This window comes from Festucalex cinctus, chromosome 6 (assembly GCF_051991245.1).
Source record: "Festucalex cinctus isolate MCC-2025b chromosome 6, RoL_Fcin_1.0, whole genome shotgun sequence".
NCBI classification, from domain to species: domain Eukaryota; kingdom Metazoa; phylum Chordata; class Actinopteri; order Syngnathiformes; family Syngnathidae; genus Festucalex; species Festucalex cinctus.
The window spans coordinates 10,645,293-10,668,451 of NC_135416.1; the positions used below are offsets into that span (position 1 = coordinate 10,645,293).

The window sequence follows — 23,159 nt, forward strand, 5'->3', positions numbered from 1 at the left end:
TCACCCTATTCTAACCTAGAAATAAATAAATTATCTACTGTACTGTAAAGGCGACATGTACATTATTTATTTTGAATAATGAAAAGTATCAAAATCAACAATAAAAATACATCTATACCTCAGATAAAAAAGGCAAAATTGCAATAGAAGTCTGTCTACATAATGTCACTATCATTATAATTTTCAATATTTTCCATGAACTCCGGAGAGCTAGAAAATGCTGAAATGCATTCCACAACAATTATAAGCACTTTCTATCGAAAATAGTTGTTTATGGCGAGCTTTGCCATGAGGTAAAAAAAAAATTGGCTTTTTATTTTTAAACTATAGTTAAGGCTTCAAAGTAGGATTTTGAACTACTCGGATTTCAAAAAGTTGGTGTTTCAAAGATGTAGGATTTAGTTATTTTTCCTAAGAATGAGTTCAATCAAATCAAGAAACACATACCATACCAGTTGGTGGCAGTAATGTGTCATTGATTGTTTGCCAACCACCAATAAACAACGAAGAAGAAGAAGCGCATCACAACACTGCGGTCAGACTCAGCACAGCTGCTGCACTTCCAGGCTGTTTTTGCGTTTACTTGCGGTAACGATGGCTGCAGAAGGCGACTTCTTGGCGAGATACCGTGCCGTATCGAATAAGCTTAAAAAGTAAGTGCTGGCTGAATGCGTTCTAAGGGGGAAATACCGTCATTTAAAGGGTTATCGAAGTAATGTTTAGCAAGCTAGCTAGAGGTTTCGAGCGTCACTCGATTGTCCGAGTGATGCATGTCATGTAATGTACAAATAGATATTTACTTTTGTCTAAACTGGGTTATAAGTACTATTTAGTAGTTAGTGGCGTCGTCAATGAATAGCATTTAGCACCACACGACAGTTCAATGACGCTCAGCTGGCAAACACTTGCTCGACATCAATTCATGATAACACGGGTAGTAAAGCTTTGCTTGTTGTAAAATTGACAAAATTCTTTGTCCACGTTTTAGACGTTTTCTTCGAAAGCCAAATGTCGCGGAGGCAAGTGAGCAATTTGGTAAGTTTGGACGTTCAAGTGACGAGCAAAACAACTAGATTTGATATGCACAATGCTCCAGTTTAGCTTCTCCCTTTACCATTTCTTGCTCAGCTTACATCCACCAATGTTGTTTCAGGCCAGCTTGCCAAGGAGCTAAAACAGCAGGACTGTCTACAGTATGCCGCCTTCTGCAACCTAGCCATGGCCAGGTAAGGCAACTCGTACAGAAATAACTTCTCCAGAGGTTTTTGTCTGAAATAATTTGGCAGTGACCGGGACCTGTTAGTTACAAGTAGGAAAACTCATGCAAACAAATTTTGCTTCCATGTTTGATAGCCTGTAAACTTCCTGATTACACATATGAATTTAATAAAATTAGGATTTTCTATGTTGGTCTGTAAGAGCATGAGTACAATAGATACAATACAACATCATAATTTGCTGCTTCTAATTTGCAGTTTACCTCATGTATTGGATCTCATTAGCATGTGCATGTGTACCTATTGCTTGTGTTTGTTTAATTATAGTGAAGACTGAACTGAAAAAAAAAATCATACTAAATAATGGAAATAGAAATAACTTGTTATAACTATTGTTTGTTTTTTTCCATCCCAACCTGTACAGCTGCAACAGTGTGTGACTTTTGTCTATTGTGATTGTGTCTCCTGCAGGTGTGAGCAGACTCTGTTTAATGCTCCTGGAGAAGCTCTGGCGCTAACTGATGCTGCACGCCTTTTTCTTTCGTCTGAGAAGGAGAATCGCTCTCTGCAGGCACCAGGCTTTGATGAGCACCTACAGGCTGCACTCAACTGCTACAGTTTTGCCATCAAGGTTCTCTGTGATACACTTTTTTTTTTCTTCGTCTTTTTAAGTGTTAAAAACAGTCTATTTTGTCTAGTAAATATAACCAGTGACTGTCAGATAACATTGTTGTTTTTACAGGTGTATGTTGAAATGAACCAGCCCGTGATGGCAGCCAGTTTATGTTTAGAACTCGGCAATGCACTCAAAGTAAGCTATCCTGTTTATGTAGTACATTATATGGGTGACATTCTATATTTCATTTGATGTGACACTTGATCCTCAATAGGAGATGAACCGACCAGGAGAAGCTATTGTTCATTACCAGAGGGCCTCAGAGCTGCAGACACAGATGCCAGTGGAAGCTCTTCTGTCAATGGGAGAAATGGCTTCATGCAAAATTCTCACACGTGAGTTTGATGTCTCCGGTGCTCCTCTTAGCATCCCTGTTTTTCTTAAAAATGTGTGAGGTCAGGTCAGGTAACTTTTGCACCCAACATTCTGCCTGCCTCTTGCTCCAAATTAGCTAGGAAAAGCGCCAACTCACCTGTGACCCCAAGTACGATGACGAGTGCTATTGATGGATGGGTAGCCTAACATCTGATTAATTGACTAATCAGTGAATAGCTGTGTTCCCAGATCTTTGACATTTTGTTGCTCATCTCTGTGATTTGTGTCTTTTTGCAGGTGACTACGATGGTGCCTTGTCAGTGTTTACAGAAATGCAGCTCATGTGTCAGGAGAGAGGACTGCAAATACCAGGCACCAGCACCCCTGTTGGTGAGGCTTACTTGCATTTCACAGGCTTTGGCCACTTCATCGGCAGCCGAGTTTACATGGAGCTTTGAATTCCGATTTCAAATAAAACGGAATGAGTAAACGGAATGAAAATGCTCCATAAAAACAACTCAATCAGATTAAAAAGGCCAAATCCAGGTCTCAATGCTCATCGCACTCATGTGGCCTGGCACCTCTTGTTGGATGGCTTTGAGTGGTGAACTTGCTGGTTTTGGGCTGAGGGGGATGGTCGTAGTGGATTGTGCTGGGGAGCAGGTAGAGGTGGGCGGCTATTTGGTCACCTTCTCTTGCTGGCTTATTGGAGCACTTTGGTAGGGCTGGTGGAGCACCATACATCCCCGGGTGTATGTTGTCCTCTCGGGGTCCCCAGTTGTGTGGGTGCCCTGGATCGTGCTTCCCCCTTTTGGATGTAGGCCGAATCTGCCCGTCCTCACAGCAACTCCGGACTTTAGATAAATAACATCTCAATGTGACTGTTTTCATTCACAAATATCTATCATGGTATTTAGCCGCTTGACGTGTGGCCACTCACAATGACATAGCCTTTATGATTATGTCAACTCCCCAGACTGTCCTCTATAGTCCTTATAAGTCTTTTGTCACTGTATAGCTACCCATACCACACACTGATAGCACTGCCAGGCTCACTACCCCCGTCCTGCCCTTTCCCATCCTCTCCAATCCTTTTGCATTGTTTAGCTGTTGTGCCCCTTGTAGTTTAGATACTGTAGTAATTTTTGGAGTAATTTTTTTTTTTGTCTATTTTTTTGTTGTTGAACTTATAGGCGCTTTTCTAGACATTGTGGCAAGATGTGAGATCTCCAGAGTGCTACTGCTGATGCTACTTGAGGTACAATCCATATTTTTAAACTTATACTAAACTGTTTGTAGATGAGCAGTGTTTCGAAACAGAAGAATGGTAAAAAATGAGGGCACGTCTCAAAGCCCCTTTTCTACTCCAGGATAGTTACTCGCTTAATCTCAGTTTCACTATTCCACTGAAACCACACCTTTCTCTTCTTAACAACTGTCAATCAAATACCACTACTACGACCTGGAAAAATAGATGCTACTTCGTCAAGCATCTTTTTTATGTCTACATGTTTGAGTCGCAAAAATACTACTATATCTGCTTATTTCCCTCTAATAAAATTAATATACCGTATTCCACCCGCTTGTCGCAGGGCTTTTGCACGCCATGATAATGAGGCTGTCAATCCCAATTTAATAATAATAATAATAACAATAATAATAATAATGGGGAAAAATGATTTTTAGGCAGTATTTAAAGGGGCTGTCACACACGTGAGTGAGTGGAAAAAAAAAATCCGTGCATGCTTTCAAATTGCCGCGGGAGTGACGTCACGCAGCTGACACGTTCGCCCGGCCCCGTTTGCGACACGCCGCCCCCCGCTCTGCGATTGGCTGGAGGGTTGTAAATATTGTCTTTCCACAGAAACGTCCCGCTGTTTACAAACCAAACACAAAATGGCAAAATACAGGCTGGGGAGGTGGGGGGTTAGGACGAAATTACCACAAAAGATTAACAAAAACACAGATGTGTAGACTGAGAGAAAGTTAAAGTGTGTACATCCTGTATTTAAAAAGTGCATTTTCCTGAGTAAATCCGGCAGACAGCCCCTTTAAAAATGGACTATAATAGATAATAGTGAAGCGTAGTATCTGCATCAACCATTTAGTTGACATGGACTGTAATGACTCCATATACATGTCATTATACTCCTCCAGACACAATAATTATCTTCCGACTTTAAATGGAAGTTTAGAACAACAATTTTGTATTGAGACAGTGGCACAAATAATGAAAATGATGGTTCTATGCTGCTGCCCTGTGGCCAACAATGAAAATCATACCTATTATGGCAGTTTTGCATCACACAACTCACACAATTATCGTCCTGCGGATCTCAAACTGGTTTCCAAACAAAAGATGAGTCTACTCTGACTTTCAGGTTACTCGGACAACAATCTGAGGGTATCTGACAGGCAGTATTTCAGGTTTATGAGCGTTAGATTGAAAGTGAAAATGCAGTTGGGTAGATGTCATTGCACTAAAGCATTGTTGTGATGAGCTGCATGACCAACTGCCAAACTTTCAGTGGCATGCAGCCATCAAATTGCAAAAGGTAGAGGAGATTTAAAGGTTTAGTGTGAAAGGAAGGAAATACCTACTCGATGAGAATCAATACCTCAGGATAATGCTGGTTATGTGTTACTCTCTATAGTCCACATTGTAAATTGTAAAGCCTATTTAGTAGTTTGCATCTAACTGCTTTTCTGTGCAGCCTCCGCCTCAGAAGCTGCTACCAGAACATGCGCAAACACTGGAGCGATACGCATGGGAGTCCTTTGACCCACACAGCCAAGGTGGATATGCATTTAATTTCTGAACAAAACCATTAAGATCCTTTTCCTTCTTCTTTTGTTCTTGAGAAGTCAGTGACAGTTATTTGAAGTCCAGTGAGTCAGTGCCCGTGTTCTCTTTCAGTGACCTTCCTACCCGAGAATGTTTTCCTGCTCCTGCAGTCGGTGGTGGTGAGTTTCATCAGCCGCATACTTTTGCACTTGACAGGATTTCCTGGTCTTCTCCTCGGGGCCTTTTGCAAAGCTGCGATAAATGTGCTGGGATTGGCTCCGCTTTTCAAATGGATCTCAGTTTTCCACTTTTAATCGGCAGCATTTTGTAAACGTGTCCTCAAAGGAGCGATAACAGTACTGTTGTTTGATGAGGCCGTAACAAAAAGAGGAGTCCGTAATGGAATATCAGCTGAGTTTATGAACAAGCACAGACTCACACCCCATGTCAAGGCCATCTGAATTTATGTGTGCAGCATATAATGGCCAATATGTTTCACAGATGGCGTGCCAGGAGAAAGACACAGAGTCCCTGAAGTCTCTTCAGACTGAGCTATGGTAAGCATTCCAGAATGTTTGTCTTCATCATGAGCAGTTTGTTGCCTCTCATGGACGATTGGATGTTTTTCATCGACAGTGTTATATTTGTGTTTTCCACCTCAGGCCACTGCTAACCGCCGAGCAGAATCACCTCCTCCACCTAGTGGTTCAGGAGCGCATCACACCGTCTGGCCAAGGCATTTAGTAGCGTCCTGTTCTCATCCGCTTCCTCTGGGAACGATAGCTAACATCATGGAAACATTCCTGCTTGTGACTGGGTCTGTTGTAAGACCTGACGAAACGCTTGCACTGAGAGAAATACAAAACGTAAAACCTTAAAGAAACATTTGTGGTATGATGTTAACGGCATTTGGCGCCGGTCCTGACTGAGTCCCACCAGGATGCATTACATTGAGACAAACAACCGTTCATACTCACGTTCACACCTATGGACAATTTAGAGTTTACAGTGAATTTAACTTGCATGTTTTTGGAATGTGAGATGAAGCTTGAGTAAACTGATGTAAACACGGGGAGAACGAGCAACTATTGAAACCCCAGGCCAGTAAAATAGCTACTCGCACATATTTATCCTGCCATTTGACAGTGTTGACCTTGATTTGATAAATGAAGCATGAAGATGTTACAGATGTTACAAGTTTTATTGATTATAGTATATGGCTTCAATCCAATGTAATTACAAACCTTCTAATGCATAGTTTAGAATTATGATCAAATGAAACACTGTCGTCCTCCATACCGGCTTCACATGTACAAATTGATGTACTTTTTTTAAGATAGCAGCCTACTACAAACAAAATGCAAAACATAGTTTGGAAAGGAACATTACAAAAAGTTACAAAAATATAATGGTTACAATGTACATGGATAAAACAAGGATACACTATACTTCAATCATAAAATAAAGATACATACTTAAAACGACTTGTATTTTCAATTAAGGCTTGTTTAGTTGTTCAAGTACTGCAACAGGGAAGTTGTAGTGTTGCTAACATGCTGTCACTTTACACATAATGTTAACTTCTTTGTCATGGTGGTTCCTGGAAGCCTCAGTTTGATTCAAGGAGGGGTCGGCACTCGGCACTTGTACTTCTTGTCAACGCCCCGCTTACAAAAATGGTCTGAACTGATGGCTTTAATTCGAAAAGAGCCAACAGTGTGAGACTTAAGGCACAGAGATGCTACACTTCTGTTTGCACTAGAAATGAATGAAGCCACGTCTGATTGCGGTTTGGGTTAGCTTAGCATAGAGGCTACATCATTCAAAGGTAACAAAATCCACATTGTAAGACCTTCTAAAACTCAATTTGTGTAAACTATTAAAAACAAACAAACAACAACAAAGACAAATGTCTACCTCCCACTTCTCCCAAATTTTATGCTAAGATAACTAGCAGCAAGCTAGTAGAGTCACAGTTGACAGTTGCCTAACGTGCCACTAAATGTCAAAAGAAGTGCTATATTACATCATTGTAACTTGTTATTGTAACTAATTTGACATAATGTTAAGGTAATGATGTAAATTAGCTTGTTCTATGAATTTAAAGCACTTTACTCCCACATAGTCTCTACCATCAAATCTATTTCAGGGAATGGAAATTTGCCCACTAAATTGATAAAATGATTATAGATAAATGAGTTAGGCTTTACTTAAGTACTTTTTTTTTTTTTAAGATAGTATTTTTTTGTTTTTTAATGATTGAGCAATTTTCCCATTTTTTACTCCCAACAACAAATATTTGTCACAAATTTGGAGGATACTTCTTGAACGTCCCAATTAAGAAGGAATGTGATCCCAGATCTCGGCCTGCTTCCCCACCCCCCACTCATTCGCTCTTTTTCCTTAGGACGAGATAGGTGATGGCTAAGAGCAGTGTGAGGACAAATGAGATCCAGGCCAGGATGTAGGAGTGCCCGTATGCGCCATTTTCCACGACGTGGAACTCGGCGGTGTAGATTGAGGCAGCTATCATTATACACAGACCTGCGGGTGAGAAGTGAACAGTCAAGACAGGTTGTACTCTTAACCGAAAACTCCATATGAAAATACCAACAGAAGAACAATTTCCTCATCTACTGGCTGAGGGCGTGTTTACTTAACTAGTTTTGCTTTCACCATCATTCAATCAGAAGACATAAGTTTGTGTTTTTGTTTCTTCCAAGCGTGGGGGAAAAAAAATGAAGCTTTTACTCCAGAATGCCGCACTTTGCATACTTTAACACTTTGTTTTATCATGATTGACAGCCTTACAGATGCCATGTCTGCACTCGATTGGCAGCTTTACAGATGCCATTTTTCTCTACAGGCGGTGTATATTGTATTAGTCATAGTAAAGACAATTATAGCCACCTAGTGACACCGTTATTTTTAAGTTTCCCTACAGTGCACCATTTATTATTCATGTGGACGACACACCCCGTGATTCACGAATGCATGGAAGCGGAGGCCACAATTAGAGGAAATAAGGTATTTTAATCAAAATTAGGAGCGGTCATACCATCATAGAGCGCTTGTCAAATAATATCAAACAAAAACATTTGGTGTAACATTGTCAATCTGTATATCACCCAATATGAATCAGACTGTGGAATATTTTTAATAGCTATGACAATAAGTATTACAAATAATTAGTGTAGAAAGTCATGATTCATCAAGAGGATTCACATGACTCACTTTTCTGCTCATTTCTGAGTGTCCATTCTGTTGAGAAAAATTGAGTGAAACGCCCTAAGGCAATTGTAGCAACTGAAAGACTTCAAATATGTCTTCTTTTTTTTCCCTTTTTTTTTAAACCCATTATACTTAATAAATAAATAAATAAATATCGCTACTTATAACCACTTATATTATTTAACATCTATTTAGGTTCACTGTTAGAACTGAACATGAACACAATTTGCATTGATTATGTAGCGGAAGTTAGCTTGGCAAAAAATAAAGAAATATTGTTTCTATATTTTTCTCAAGCGACTGCACTTCACCTGAGATCCTCTAGCGGGACTCCCACTTTTAGAAAACATCATTTGAGTACAAGTTCTTATCAGTTATCATTTCTTTTTTACATTTCATATTCTCATTCATTTTTTCAAACAAAATAACTCATTGATTATTAATATGTGTTCATTTTGGTGTTTATCCGTGTTGATTCAGTCAGTGTTTTTTGTGCGTGACATTCCATTAGTCTTGTGGCGTTGAACCCAGCAGATTCTTGAGACGAGAGAACACACAACCTTTGTCTTAACTGTATCATGCATAACAAATAAATATGCTCTATTGAACCCTTCCTCTGGCTCCCAGCAGACAGACTCACAGAATTAATCGATCCCACCCCATCATATTGATTTGCAATGATCCTCCCCACTTTCTCAGGAGTGTTGTACTGTTTGTGAATGTGCGCTTAATCAGACAATTAGCTCACGCATTCTGAAAACACTTAAGCACGAGAAGGGATCGAAAGGTTCCCTCAGGTTATGACAGACTGTTATTACTCACAAGCGAGCAACTGTAAAACGCCGGTGAAGGTGAAGCGCTGGCCTTTGGGCAGCGTGAAGAGCTGAGCCACAAAAACAAACAGGGCCAGGATGGCGAAGATGCATGCCAGCACTGATGTCGCCTGCACCGCCTGAAGGTACTCTGCAACGTCAACATATACACAGTGAAGGAATGACAAAAATGCAGACAATAGCAATTTGCACAGCGCTTATTAGACATCGACGCATCTGCAAACACTATTTGCTAACAGGATGGTACTATGTGTTATCCCTGCAGGCCATATACTTGACTCAACACCTGCTACCATAGCTTAATCACTGCAGTGTGACACAAAACAGCATCTGCCAAGTGAACAAATTTCATACAGGTTACCTTCTGGGTAGTCTTTCAGGTTAGTGTAATGCCAGCCTGTGTTGAGCAGCTCCCATTGTCCCCACAAGTCAGTCGACAACACATCGGTAGTCCACCAGGCCTACAGAGAAACAGGTACAAGTTCATGTCGCATTATGCAATGAAATACTTGTCGCTGGCATTGGGCCGAAACCACCTACGTTATTGGTCAGTTCACACGTGTAGGTGTTATTTTTACACATTTTTGACTCATCTAAAGTCTTGAAAATGGCTTGTGCTCTTTGATGATGTGGTGTTAATAGTTGAACAAACGCTGTTTCCGAGGTCTCCTAAAAGGTGGTAATTTTGTAGGTACAAGTATTCTGCCTGAGGCCATCAATGTATTGAATGTGGGGGAGATTTGTTTCTATACCACTTTTAAGTATCAATTTCTATTGCCTATTTGCAGTTTAGTAATCTGTTGAAGAGGGGAAAAACATTAAATTCTTATAATGAGCTACTAGTCACTCCAGAAAATCCCCCCCCCCCTAACTGAGAACATGTATTTGTAAAGGGACTGGATGACCAACATGTCATATAAATAAATATGTCCTATAAGAAAGAAACACAACCCTACACTTTCATGACAACATTTAAAAATTTAAATTTAAAAGTGTCCAATGTGAGGAAAGCTATTGAGCAGTGATTTGGGTCTAGGCTCTGACTGTCCCATAAGCCCCACCTCTTTACTTTCTTTTCATAGATTACATTATAGTTTTGAAAAAAAAAAAAACACCAAGTGTTACTCGAAATGGACGTTCAGAGTATAAATAGGCTACAGTAGATGCAACGAGTGGTAAAGTACACCCAAGAACTGTCACAAAACTGGTTAAATAATCCCCAACTTCTGTCCCATGTTAGGTAAAAACAACAACAACATAGTTGGAACGTCAGTCGTTTTTTTTTTTGTTTTTTTTTGGATGTATACAAATAAAAATAAAAACAATACTTACATTATCAATGGTAGCAACGAGGAGCAGGATAATGGTGGTAAGATGCACAACAACGATTCCAGCCAGCATCAACATTGTGACTCTCTGGGAAAAGAAATACTCCGGTGATTTGGAGGTACTACGGGGTATGCGCGCGCGCATGCGTGTAGGCGGATGCATTCACTGTACAGTATTTAAATCAACCTCAGAAAGCCCTTCACAGCTGTCCCAGATAAAAAACTGCGAATGGGAGCTGACAGACACAGGGCCCCCCAAAAAACGCCCCCAAAAACCCCGCAGACAGATGTGCCTCCTCCCCATAGCCCCCTCCCCCTCTCGCCGATGTGTAACCTTTTCACACGTTTATTGTTACACTTTGCAGGATAAATCAACGAGAACTATTTAGGGATGCTAAAGTATTCGAATTCCGGGCTTGAAGTTATTTCCGTCGACGAGAAAGGCGCATAAGTTGCGACGGCGTCAGGACTTTCCCGAATTATACACGCAGGCCCTCTACTGTACAATGTCGTCAACAACTTTGAAAAGAGCGCGAGAACATGAAACTTGACCATTATAATGATAATAATAACGATAACAAATAGTTTCAGCGCACGGATGTCGTCATTTATGACGATTCCCGTTCGACATTGAATGGTTTCCAATGCGCGCCTTTTACGCTCGCAACTTTTCAACCCTTCCAAGCGACTTTGAAAGTTTGGGCTGCGCCATAAATCTCGCTTTCCTGTACATAAAGTGACCACAAAACCATAAAAAAAAACGCGAGTTTCACTAAGATGAACGAAAGGAACGATTAAGAGTAAGAATGCAATCGAGGATAATAAAGTTATTACCTGAAAGCGCTCGAACGCACAGCCCGGGAGTTATTTGGAAAATGTGAACGGCAGTAGAAGACCCACCCAGCTCTGACTTGGACGCACACACATCGGCCTGTTTTCCCTCTCTTCCCCTTGTGCAAGCCCCACCCAGAAAGTTTCACATTTTTTTCCTCCTCAATGAAATGTCCGCACTCACTAAAAGCTACTCTGTATGCTGTCCACCAAACAACTCATTTTACTACTTTGATGTCTTCACCCTTGTTTGGAGTTTCTCAAAATGTTTCTAAGAAACAGTGAACATAACGTGATGGTTTTTTGTTTGTTTGTTTTCCTGCATGATAATACTGTACATAGGTTGTGCTTTCTTTTACTTGCATGTATTCACAGAATACTATCACATTACTAATGATTGCAGTTACCTCACAATTTGGAACGCCAGAAAATAAATTCCTGGAAACAATGCCAAACATTTTTAGTAACTCCCTATCACGTAAATATGTGCCCTAGGGGTATGGAAAGTAATACTGTAGTTGTGCAATTGCCAAACTAACCGCAAATCCTGCTTTCCTGCTATGCACATCATGCAAATTAAAGCGTGGAAGCGTCAAAGTTGAATGCATGTCTGAGTGCACTAATTGGATAATATGTTTCAAAAGTCGCCGATTGACTGCCTGCTTTTGTTTGCTTGCTTGTTTTTACCATGATGCACTATTGGCATGTACAGTATAAGTGCATGCGGTGTGGAGCACGGGGTTGAAAGTCTGGAGTCTGATACGGATTCAAATCGATAATAAAAAGCTTAGAATTGATTATCCAGAGCCTGCATGCCAGGCAGTGCACTCTCACTCAATTACCATCAACTGTCATGGCAGCAACAAAATAATAATTCACTACAAAGATTAAGTTCACTTTTAATTGACACTGCTGGAGAGATTCTTAATGTTTCTGTAATTACCACAAATAGAAATCCAGCATGCAGTATAGTTTAATTATTCTCAGGTGTTGACAGGGTGAAAAATGATCAGCATTTAAAAAAAAAAAAGTGGTTTCATCTCAAGTGAGGCTATAAGTGCTGAAGTTTTTTGCTGTATCAGTATGTCTGCACTCTGCTGTCATTACCACCCATCTGCTTTCAATTACAGTCCCTGACACATTTGTGTCGTTTTTGAGTCACAGTTTGGATGAATCGCCCTGTTCGTTGAACATTGAATTCAACAGTGATGGTATGTGGTGACATCACACAAAGGGAGGATTTCACTCCTGAGTTTCTTCGCTTAAAAAAAACTCTAAACATGAGAGTCTTTTTGATTTGGATGTTGTGTAACTTTTTGAAACTTAGTTTTTGTTCAACTAAATAGAGGCGTTTTTCCCACTATTGGGGTCCAACTGACTTTAGAAGATCCTTTGAAAGTGTTTCAAATTTGTATTAGTACATTTTAAGAGTAGAAAAGCAGTCATAATATATATTACTTCAGAGAACACAGTGTAACATGAAATCCAGCTTTACAGGAGGGAACCGAACAGGGGGACTTCACTGACTGACACCAGCACACAAAAATCCAGTTGACAGCAAATTGCAGCGTGAGTGAAAGCAGCGAGCGTCACCGTGGCAACCTCCAACTGCAGCTAAGGCCTGTATAGACGCTGGTGTTTACAAAATAACAGTCTGGCACGACTGACTTCCATTTAACTCATGTTATTGTTCAAGCAAAGGCTGTGACTGTGAAGCTGGAGTGAGTGAGGCCGTTGGTGCTTATTTCACTTGTGACATAATACAGATGAGGTGGATTTTTCGAATCATGCCATGTTTTTACAGGCTCACCAGCAGTCAGCCAGTGCACATCCACTAAATTTTTTTTTTTTTTTTTTTTTACTACCTGTGTCGGATGGGAGAAAAGCTCAAGTGAGTATCGGTCTTCTCTTCTTATGACAAAAGCATGTTTTGAAAGCAGGCTCAGCTCATCTCTGCCTTCAGGCCTTTAGATCGTTCAGGGGAGCCCACACGGATGGAGGTACTCCTCATCGCAGGCCAACAATGGCGGCTTTGTGCCGCTGGAGGTGGGATGAAGGCAGATAACATAATAATCACTTCCTCTGCTTCATTTGCTGAGAGGGCTTTTTTTGACTTGGAACGTGAGCTTCTCAAGCTGGAAACAAATCAGCATCCTAGGAATGGAGAAAGCACATAAAAACAGACAAAGCAAACCGAGAAACAGATTTTGTTTTTATCTGTCAACAGTCTTTCTTTTACATTGTATTAACTGTTTCGAAAGTGCCTTAACTGTCTTTTTTTTTTTTTTTTTTTTTTGTAGTCTGTGTGGAACCAATTCTGAGTCAGTGGCATTTTCTATTTGTGTCCCAACATGTGGGCTTCAACAGAGACCTCCACATAACAGCCATTGTTCAGAGAAGTGCTTATTGGGAAGATATTAGAGCAGCAGCTGTCACGGCTGGAAAGTCTTCTTTTAAAGAGTGAACATCCCGGCAATCTTTTCCCGTGCAGTCTAGCAAGACTGGAAGTTCAAATCTATTTTAAATGCTACTCCTCTCATGTTGGGAAACATGCTTCATTTTCTTTGCAATTCAAAGCAAATCTATTTCTCTTCAATTCTATTTCTCAGTTATGCTTTCAATTGGACTGACTATTCATTCTATGTTTCGTTTGAAATTCCTCTTCACATTCCCGCTTACATCCAACCAATTCCCATGCCCTTCAATACAAAATTTAAGCAGTGCAGTGCACCATACATTTGAACATTCCAAATGGGTTCCAGAGTTTTTTTTGTTTTTTTTTAAGACACTGCAGCACATTCCATCTGGAGCAGCAACACTAAAGCACACAAGAAAGTCCTCATCTAGCATGTGACTTAATCAAGCAAATATGTCCTCACCTTTTATCCCTCCAAATGGCTGTAAAATCCTGCTGTGACTGCAACTTTACTTTCATCATAACTAGCTTAAGTACAGAATAGCCATGCAGTGTCTAGATGCTGATTAATATAAAATGTTGGAAGGACAGAGAACAAATTACGTCGTCTGCTGACATGCCTTGAATCCTTTATTTTTTATTATTATTTTTTTCAGTGTCCGGCCATCAGCTGATGTGCAGTGTTTATCACGAGGAATACTAAGAATGCATATGACCAGTACTCATATGAGTTTGGACAATAAATGATGATTATTATTAATGTTTATAGAGAAAATTCTACACTCAAAATCTAGACTGGTGATTTTATTTTATTTTTTTGGTTTTATACTACTAACTTTTTTTCTTTTTCTTTCTTTCTTTTTTTAAATAATGCATTATGTAATTTTTAGTGAGATTTTTTTCAACTTTAACTTGCTAAAACATTTTGAGACAGTGCAACCATTATTTTGAGTAGAAAATAAATATTGACTGTCACTTAATTGTGACGTCACCAGCGTCCGACGTATTCATCCTTCTCTTCCCTAATTGGTCCAAGCTTAATATCTCTTAATTAGCCTCACCTGCACGTAATCCTCAGTGGACACGCAAGCAGAAGCGTCAACAAACTAGAGATGTATTGCGACGAAAAAAGGGAAAACTACATCTTGTTTGTATTTCTAGGAACGATTTACTTGTTCCACCTCTGTGGTTCTGTACCACCAACACCGCGGGGGAGCCGTATTTCCGCCCACGAAGCCCACGACGAGTCATCTTTAACCGAACAGGGAGAGGCCAAACAAGATGTCCCGAAACGGAACCTTGATGAGCTTCTTCTACAGGGAAGTAAAATGCACGAATCTATCAAAAGTGCTTATAATAAGTTTTGGTCTCAAGCTGAAGCATCTCACGAAGACTCCAGTAAATCCAAACCCAATGAACCTGTTCCCGAGAAGAGTTTGCCATGGATTTGGACCAAAGGTAAAGCTATCAGGTCCCAAAGCTTGTCCGACATAGAAGATGGATTTCAAAGTGATTTCACAGGTATCATTCTAGAGTTCAACGCTGGCGTGCTCCCAGTCCATTTTACAGAATAACTTTTTATGTACTGTGTATATAAATTTGATCATGTACTAGGGTTTTCTGGCGTTCCGGGAAAAGTCTTGGTATCATCATCTGACTCGGTTCCACATGCCTCTGAGTGGCTGGCGATGAAGCCCGTGCTGCTGTGTGATCAGAATTTCATGAGCTTCACAGCTTCAGGACAAGGATTCTCACAACTCTTGGTGGACAAAGGTCAAATATATTGCATATATTGTTGTAGTTATCAAGGGTTAGAATAGATGAATGCAGGTTGTTTGGGCTGCCATGAGGAGAAATAGAATGAACATGTAAAAATGGAATATGCTGAATGCTACTGTTCCACTATTTGTTTATAGACACCTATCATAACAAAGACCTTATCATTCTGAGTGATCCAACTGAATGAGCATTACAACGTTGGCCACCCACATCATTATCACTGTAAACACGGCCACTATTGTCTAATTTCAAGGCATATTAAAACAGTGCCAACGCAAATTGTTAAGGATATTACCTGGAAGGGGATTTTGCAATTTTGTATCACTTAAAAACTATGCATTGCGTAACATGTTATTGCATCACTGCCAAGTAGCTACTGACTTGGGATACTTTCTGTTCTGAATACGCATGAGATTCATTAGTCATATAGTAAAATCAGTCATTGTTTTTATGAAACTGACTATTTAGTCACATTATGGTGGCAAATTGCTTGATGTCCTCTAACTAAAGGATATTAATTAATCTAACTCCCCATCCAAGTTAACTATTTCCACTTTCTCTCAACAGGGGGAGCCTCTCCCGTGTCTCTGTTGCATCTAGCTCTGTATTGTGGTTACACAGTGAGGACATCATGGAGCGACATTCAGATGATGGTGCCATATGATGCATGCTACATGACCCAGGAGGTATCCTTCACACAGTCATTCCTCACTTTGCCCATGACCAAGAAGCTGCTCCCCTTTTCTCCCAGAACGGCAGTTACGTGCTCCCCATGCTTTGGTGGGGCAACCCACTGAAGCTCTCTTGCCCAGTGCAGATGCCTACGACTGCATCGTCAATCCCTGACGTCCTCTGCTCCCCTTACGGCATGGCGGTGCATCTGTACCAGCAAGACAACAACCGACCAGTGCTGGGAGTTCTTGGTATTGTAATTGTTTTTATTCCACTGGGTTACATTTTTGCATTGTAATCTGTTGCAAATATATTCTTGTCGGAGGAAAATCAATCAAACACCTACAACTCAGGATTGTGTTTTCCTAACAGTCAATGAGCTCCCAACATTGGCCAAAAATTATTTCAAGATTTTAATGAATTTGACACATATTGTCAAGGGATTATTTAACTCATTTGCTGGTGTTTATATCCATAATTCTTTGTGTAAATCACATGAAGTAATTTTCAATGAGGTTTAAGCTATTATTCAGTTTCATATACATGACATAGCATTAAATGCAGAAACACTCTGGAGAGCGATTAAGATAAAAAGATTCATGGTTTTATGAATCTATCAGGCTCAAAAAGGAAAATCATTTTTTATTTTTATTTATTTTTAAACCCAGCCCTACTCAGGATTGTGTTTTCCTAACAATTCCTGAGCTCATAACATTGACCAAAAGATTATCACTTATTTACTGGCTTTTATTTCCTTGTTGTTTGTGTAAATCACATTAATTTACAATGTGGTTGGAGCTATTATTCAGTTATTTTCATACACATGACATTGCATTGAATGCAGAAACACTGAGGGGAAAAAAAGATTGAAATTAGTACTAATGCTAATGCAGGAAAAACTACAGCATTTAAAGTACCTAATTATTTATTGCCAAAATGTAAACTTTTCTTGACTGACAAACTCACAATGTATTTTGCAGTAAATGGAGGTTGGGCTCCATTTTTGTCTGCCGAGTGTGCATACCGCATTGACTCCCAACCACAGGAGCTTATTCTCTTCGTCCCATTCTTTGCTCCTTGTCTTGTTGTAAGTTGTCTATTTTTTTTCCCACTGTCTGTTGCAACAAACTCTCTCAAACGAATGTGTTCTTTGCGTGTCTTTTTAGGATGGACTCAAACTCCAGCTTGTTTTTGATGAGCAAGAAATTATCCTGTCCTGCTCTTTCCCTCCTCCACCACCATCTTCCGTACCTCACTCTCCTGGCCATCCCTATGTACCATACATTAATCCTTCAACTCCCCCCTCATCTTCAGGCCAAGAGCCGATTGCTCAATTTCCTGACACTGGGTTGCCTTACCCACAAAATCCTCAACTCTCCTCTACTGGTCTTCAGCCTGACATTGCACCTTGGTATTCGCCAGCTGGTCCTGCCGAGGCCCCGCTTCATCGTTTTCCCTCCCCGCCAACAGCTGGATCCTCAGCTCGGGATCAGATTGCCCAACTTCCTGGTAATTCACACCTTACTTACCCAGGGTCCATCATAGCATCCCCCACGTTTCCCCATGTCGACCGTCCTGGCTCCCAGGCTGCCATCCCATGGTTTTCTCCAGTCACTTCTCCTGTTGCGCCTGGACTTTCATCCCGGGATCAGATTGCCCATCATCCCCATTATCATCCCCACATGACTTACCCTGGCTTTCTATCACCCACATTTCCCCACGTCTACCCTCCTGGCTCAAAGTCCGCCAGTCCTCCTCATCTCTCCCAAGGCAGTGGACCTGGAACCTTGCTTCATCCATTCCAGTACCCCAAAACTCCTATACCACCTCCTCCCCCTGCACCGCCAACACAGAATCAGATGGCTCAATCTCCAGATAATTTCCATCGCATTTACTCCAATTTCCCGTCGCTTCATTTTGGCCAAGTCTATCCTCCTGCCTCAGAGCCCGCTGCGCCTCAAGCTCCCCACCCACCCACAATTCTGGATTATCTTCAGATACCTTCCTATTCTTTGAAACCAGCACCACTTCCTCCCCCTTCCAGTCCACCAGAACCACCATCAAGACCACATTACCAGCTCCCATCCAATGTATATGGCTTTTACAATCCATATGAACCATCTTTCTACCCAGGTCACAATCTCCTGCCTCCTCCTCCTTTTCCCAGCTATCCTTTTCCCCAAGAACCCATTCACTTCCTTGAGGAACATCAGCAAGCCAACTGTCACCCTTACTCTGACGCACCTTGTGGTGCCTACCAGTACCTGTATCCTTATAGCTATCCACCCTATTTACCAATACGCCCCCCTGTGCCCCAGCATCGGACTGAGTCGCCTGCATCTACACAAAAACCTGCGCTTGGCAAGACTTCAATTAGCCCCCCCGTCATTCCGAAGCCCAAAGTCTTCTGCTCCTCCAATCAGATGCTTGTTCATCTCCCACCTGGTCCGATCTCTGGAATTGTTGTTAAAGGTACGCATGTGCTTTGACCCCGGTATGTACAGTATAGTATATGTGTGAAATGCATCTGGTTACAATCAGCTCTGTGTGAGTTTAATTTGCTGCAGGGGAACTGCTCTGTTGCACATTTCAATGGGGGAAGGGAGGTTTGGATGCGGTCCAGTACAAAAAGATACATAGTGCATGTGCCGGTTTGAGCGTACACAAATGAAAATACTAGTTACTGTCTCTGATTTTTCAGATGCACAAGGGAATGAAATGAGTGTCCAGGATGCTCCAAAGCACTGTGGGTATTCTGCCATTTTAGGAAAAGATGGCAAAATCCATTTTAGCCTTCGGCTACATACGCGCTGTCACATGAGTGTGCAGGCAAGTATTAACTCAGAGTTCACGCTGAGCACGCGTTTTCGCAGAATTGATCATTAAACTTGTTTATAAACATTTTGTGTCAAAGGATAACATGTTTTCCATAAGTGTCATCTATAAGACTCAAAGTGGCAAAATGGAGGCTCGGTTTTACTGTCCAGCTACCGTCTCGTCACCTGGACAAGGTACGTTTGTGTGCTCATGAAAGGCTGTTTTATAGTGTTAATTTTATCAGACAGTTTTCAATTTAGTCTGTTTTAGTAACCTCGTCCCATTTTTATTTAGCCAACTATTAGTCAACTATAAATCTACCATTTTAGTCCAAGAAAACTATTTTATTCGTGTAGGTTTAGTCGACAAAAACTGTCGTTTTAGTCAGGACAGTCATTTTACCACTATATATTTTTTTTGTCAGCAGATAAAGTTGAACATTTCGGATCTAAAACTATTTCACGTAAATGTTCTCATCTTTTTGATGAATAACAACTTCACACAATTACAGTATATCAACAAGTGGCTACTAGGGATCCGTGCTACCAGCTAATAAATTAGCCAAGGTTAGCTCGCGATCGAATTAACATTATTGTTGGCCATTGGATTGAAAATTACGTTTTTTATTTAAACAGAAATGTCCCAAGGGAGTGCTGGAAATCATTATAGTTATAATAGATGCAGATTTGAAAGGGGCTGTGCTACTGTCACATGACAGCGTCACCGTGACAGATTAGCAGAGACATTACAATATATCATTTTCGACTCATCTTTATAGATGTTAGTCAATTTTTTTTATTACGTGAAGAACATTTTCATTTTGTCTTCATCAGTTGACGAAAGTGCATACTGATTTAGTCCCACACAGTTATTATTTATTAATGAGGGTTTTGGTCTAGTCTAGTTTTCGTCTGGTGAAAAATGAGTTGACGAAAATATTTTTTAGTTTTCTTTAAAGAAATGAATGCTAATTTACAGTTGTTTCAACTGTGAAAATGACCTTTTAGCACGATTTTGTAAGATTGCAGCCTTCCCAGGGACCAGTGGCTCCCCTGTGAACAAGGTCCGCTATCTCGGGCGTCATGTCTCTCCATGGGTTGCTGCTTCAGCAAGAATCCCCCTGCCTGCTACTACCGCATGGATGGTGAGTTAGTGTCTGTGTCCCCACCAGAATTTTCACACCACTTAGCAGGGAGCACTTGAGTTCTTTTGGGTGCAAAATGGTAAGCCCAACAGCTGCTGGATTTGTAGCGGCACAATAAGGCCAGCAAACTGGCAGCAACATTGAATGTGAAACGGTGGAATAGACCTTGGGTCTTATCAAGAGCCTTCTGAGCGTTATGACCTTTAGTTCGGCTGACCTTTTACAAAACCATGCATGTACTCCAGTGTATGCTTGTATGTGTGTGTATTTTCTTCTTCCAGAGTGCACTGTTGACCGCCACTTTGTCTTCACTGTGCCCGCATCCCTCACGGAGCCCCCGCTCTCCCCTGGCCTGTTGGGGGTTGCCAACAACTCCACCTGTAAACCAGTGAAAGTGACTTATGACTACGCCTTGTTCAAGATCCCCATGGATGGCTGCGGGGCTCACAGAATGGTGACTTTTATTGAGCGGAACATCCTTTGAATATTAAAATGCTGAATAAGAACAGGCTGTATGGGATTCTTGATGCTGGAATGGTTGCGTGTGTAAACTGTGTGCCCTTTCTCTGCTTTCGCAGGAAGTTGGGAAAACTTTGATCTATATGGTGGAAGTCGTCAACACAGTTGAAACTATCAGCCTCAATTATGGCACCATCACGAGAGATTCTCCTGTCAGGTCAGAGCACGTTTAGACAATACATCAACTTTGCTTTGACTTAAAAGCTTATATAGTGACAAAGCACAAAGCTTGTGGAAATGTGTGATTAGTGGGGGCAACTGGGTATAGAAATGTAAGATAATTTCACAAATTTGGTGAACTATTGGCTTCTCTTCATATGACAGTTATAATTGGAACCGATCATGCTTGGGCATATAAGAATCGGAGACTATAATATATAGTAGAGCATTTACCAATCTAAACGGACCCATTTAAAAGCTGGCATATTTATGTTGGCTGATATTAGGCTTTTTAAAATAATAATAATCGGCCAGTGAGTTATGCTGATTAAACACAGATTAAAATCTTACTTTCTTATGGAACCGTAAACACTGTTCAGTAGTTGGGATGGGCAGGAAGTAAAAGTTATGCATGGCTGACAATGTTATTTTGTGCGAATTACATCATTCTCCATCAGGTCTTTTGCCCATGAAAACACAACATCCATCTATAAATATGTGATTTAATATTTAAGGGCATCATGCAAAAATCTTATGCCAGTAACTTCTTGCATGTTTTTGTACTTGAACTTCCTCTCAATTTATACTAAAGGACAAAGTATTGTAAAACGGTAAAATGTGGTCTGTAATTCAGATCTTTTTTGTAAGCATTTAAGGGACCAAAAAAAATAAGCACTGTAAAAGTTGTAGCCGAATACATTTTACTGGGGACCAAATACTCTTAATTGGACCAAATACACTTTAGAATAAAATGCACTTGTATAGAAAATTTTACTATGTAGTTTTATCACCTCCAATTGTTGCAACAACCCAATTTGTTTTTTCCGTGCTTGGTTAAAATGAAACAAGTCCATGTCCAAGAAGCTCAACTAAAACACAGCCCTTTTTATTGAAGTTGAAACTTGTTGAGATTCATGTATCTGTGTCTTTACTCATCGGCAGGTTGCTTGTGGAGTGCAGGTTTGTACCAGGCAGTGCTTTAACAGTGAGCTACTTGGTTAAAACTCCCACCCTGGGGCCAGCCGTCCAGACCCAGGGGGTGTTTGGCGTCCAGCTCCGCCTGGCAAAAGGTAGGCAGACAGATTTTTCGTCCTTCATTCAGGAGTTATACTGTTTTCAACATGAGGATGAATGCCACAGATCATATTGCTATTTTATCTTTTTTTCTACAGCAGAATTGAGATTTGTGTGGGTAACAAATCCATTTTGAATCTGCTACTTCTATGCCAATGCTCCCTCTTTCAGATGCTCAGTACACGAGCTATTACCCGCAGCATCACCAGCCCCTGCAGATGTTGCTGGGGAAACCCCTCTACCTGGAAGTGAGGATGCTCAACTCCCCGGATCCCAATTTGAAGCTGCTGGTGCACTACTGCGTGGCCTACTCGCGCTCTGGAAGTTCAGTGTGGGTGCTGCTTTACAACGGGTATGTTGGAGTACCTCTTGTGGCAGTCACAACCAAAATGACATGAAATATTCATCTGAAATATCTTTTTAACTGTACCAAGATGCCCCAATCCTTTGGATCCAACCTCTCAGGTTGTGCTGTCTGATCCTCAACCTTCCTCCCCTCATGCTCAAACACGTCGCTTCACCATGAGCACCTTCCAGTTCCTTCCGAAAGGAGAGATCAAAGACCTGAATGAGGAGGTAAGTGTCAGTGTGTCACGCCGGTGACTGACAATGTATAACTGTAAGCTTTATTCCAGATTGACTTCATGTGTTCGACTGAAGTCTGCTCGACACTTAACGGTCCATGTGTCGAGGGCTGTTTTGGTCATTGATGGTGAGTAAAATGGTTACACCCAGTCGACCCTGAACAAACCCTATTAATCCTTGCTGAAAACGACAAGAGGGCCAGTCGCGGCTGCTCTTATCTATGACAGATGGACAATGATTTAGTAATGAGAGCTGTGAATTATTTATCAAGACTGATCCATTTCCTGTTCGTAGGTTTAAGGCATGGAAGACACTTGAAGTTAACTGCAACCTGGCCAGATGCCCTAACAGCGTTTGTTAGAAAGACATTTGTATTTTTTTCATCCTGCTCATGTATCTTCTGTAGAGGCAATAGATATTAGTCACTTAACCACCAATAAAAATTCTCCAAGGATGAGAGGGGTGTGCATGTGTCTGTTAAGATGGCCTCCACCAGCTGTTAAAACTGGAAGTGGTACTCTATTAAAAAAAAAAAGAAAAAAAAAAGTGAGGCATTATTTACACAAGCACCCTTGTGCATGTGAGCCTGTCAGGAGTTTAACAGGAAAAGTTTGTTGCTTTTGACATGCATCAGAGGCGGGCCACGATTAAAGTAAAATGTTTTTCTTGACTTCATTTTAGTTCATGGTTCCAACTGTAAGACGTTGCCCTCAAGGTCCACTTATAAAAGGCTGCTATAGTGAATAATATTTAAGCAGTGCAGATTCTAGAAAATAGC

General features: G+C 40.8%; 3 protein-coding genes across 3 annotated transcripts; 2 read left to right on the plus strand and 1 right to left on the minus strand.

The window, feature by feature from the left end:
* The first annotated feature begins 208 nt into the window (after positions 1-208).
* Positions 209-6,477, plus strand: f8a (coagulation factor VIII associated). The gene is made up of 12 exons (XM_077523121.1): positions 209-653; positions 989-1,035; positions 1,154-1,226; positions 1,689-1,848; positions 1,960-2,028; positions 2,108-2,228; positions 2,506-2,598; positions 3,402-3,466; positions 4,923-5,004; positions 5,126-5,172; positions 5,495-5,550; positions 5,656-6,477. The coding sequence occupies exons 1-12, from the start codon at positions 595-597 to the stop codon at positions 5,735-5,737; spliced, it is 954 nt and encodes a 317-aa protein (XP_077379247.1). The 5' UTR covers positions 209-594; the 3' UTR covers positions 5,738-6,477.
* On the minus strand, positions 6,176-11,326 carry emp1a (epithelial membrane protein 1a). Its single transcript, XM_077523122.1, has 5 exons — positions 11,220-11,326; positions 10,390-10,473; positions 9,419-9,518; positions 9,047-9,187; positions 6,176-7,537 (listed from the first exon to the last, which is right to left on the minus strand). The coding sequence occupies exons 2-5, from the start codon at positions 10,462-10,464 to the stop codon at positions 7,380-7,382; spliced, it is 474 nt and encodes a 157-aa protein (XP_077379248.1). The 5' UTR covers positions 10,465-10,473; positions 11,220-11,326; the 3' UTR covers positions 6,176-7,379.
* A 2,432-nt stretch (positions 11,327-13,758) lies between these two features.
* On the plus strand, positions 13,759-22,835 carry LOC144021215 (uncharacterized). Its single transcript, XM_077525321.1, has 16 exons — positions 13,759-15,153; positions 15,247-15,405; positions 15,979-16,097; positions 16,163-16,334; positions 17,064-17,170; positions 17,250-18,555; positions 18,785-18,912; positions 18,998-19,094; positions 19,922-20,044; positions 20,326-20,498; positions 20,623-20,720; positions 21,665-21,792; positions 21,968-22,148; positions 22,231-22,372; positions 22,432-22,508; positions 22,676-22,835. The coding sequence occupies exons 1-15, from the start codon at positions 14,745-14,747 to the stop codon at positions 22,504-22,506; spliced, it is 3,417 nt and encodes a 1,138-aa protein (XP_077381447.1). The 5' UTR covers positions 13,759-14,744; the 3' UTR covers positions 22,507-22,508; positions 22,676-22,835.
* Positions 22,836-23,159: the final 324 nt, after the last annotated feature.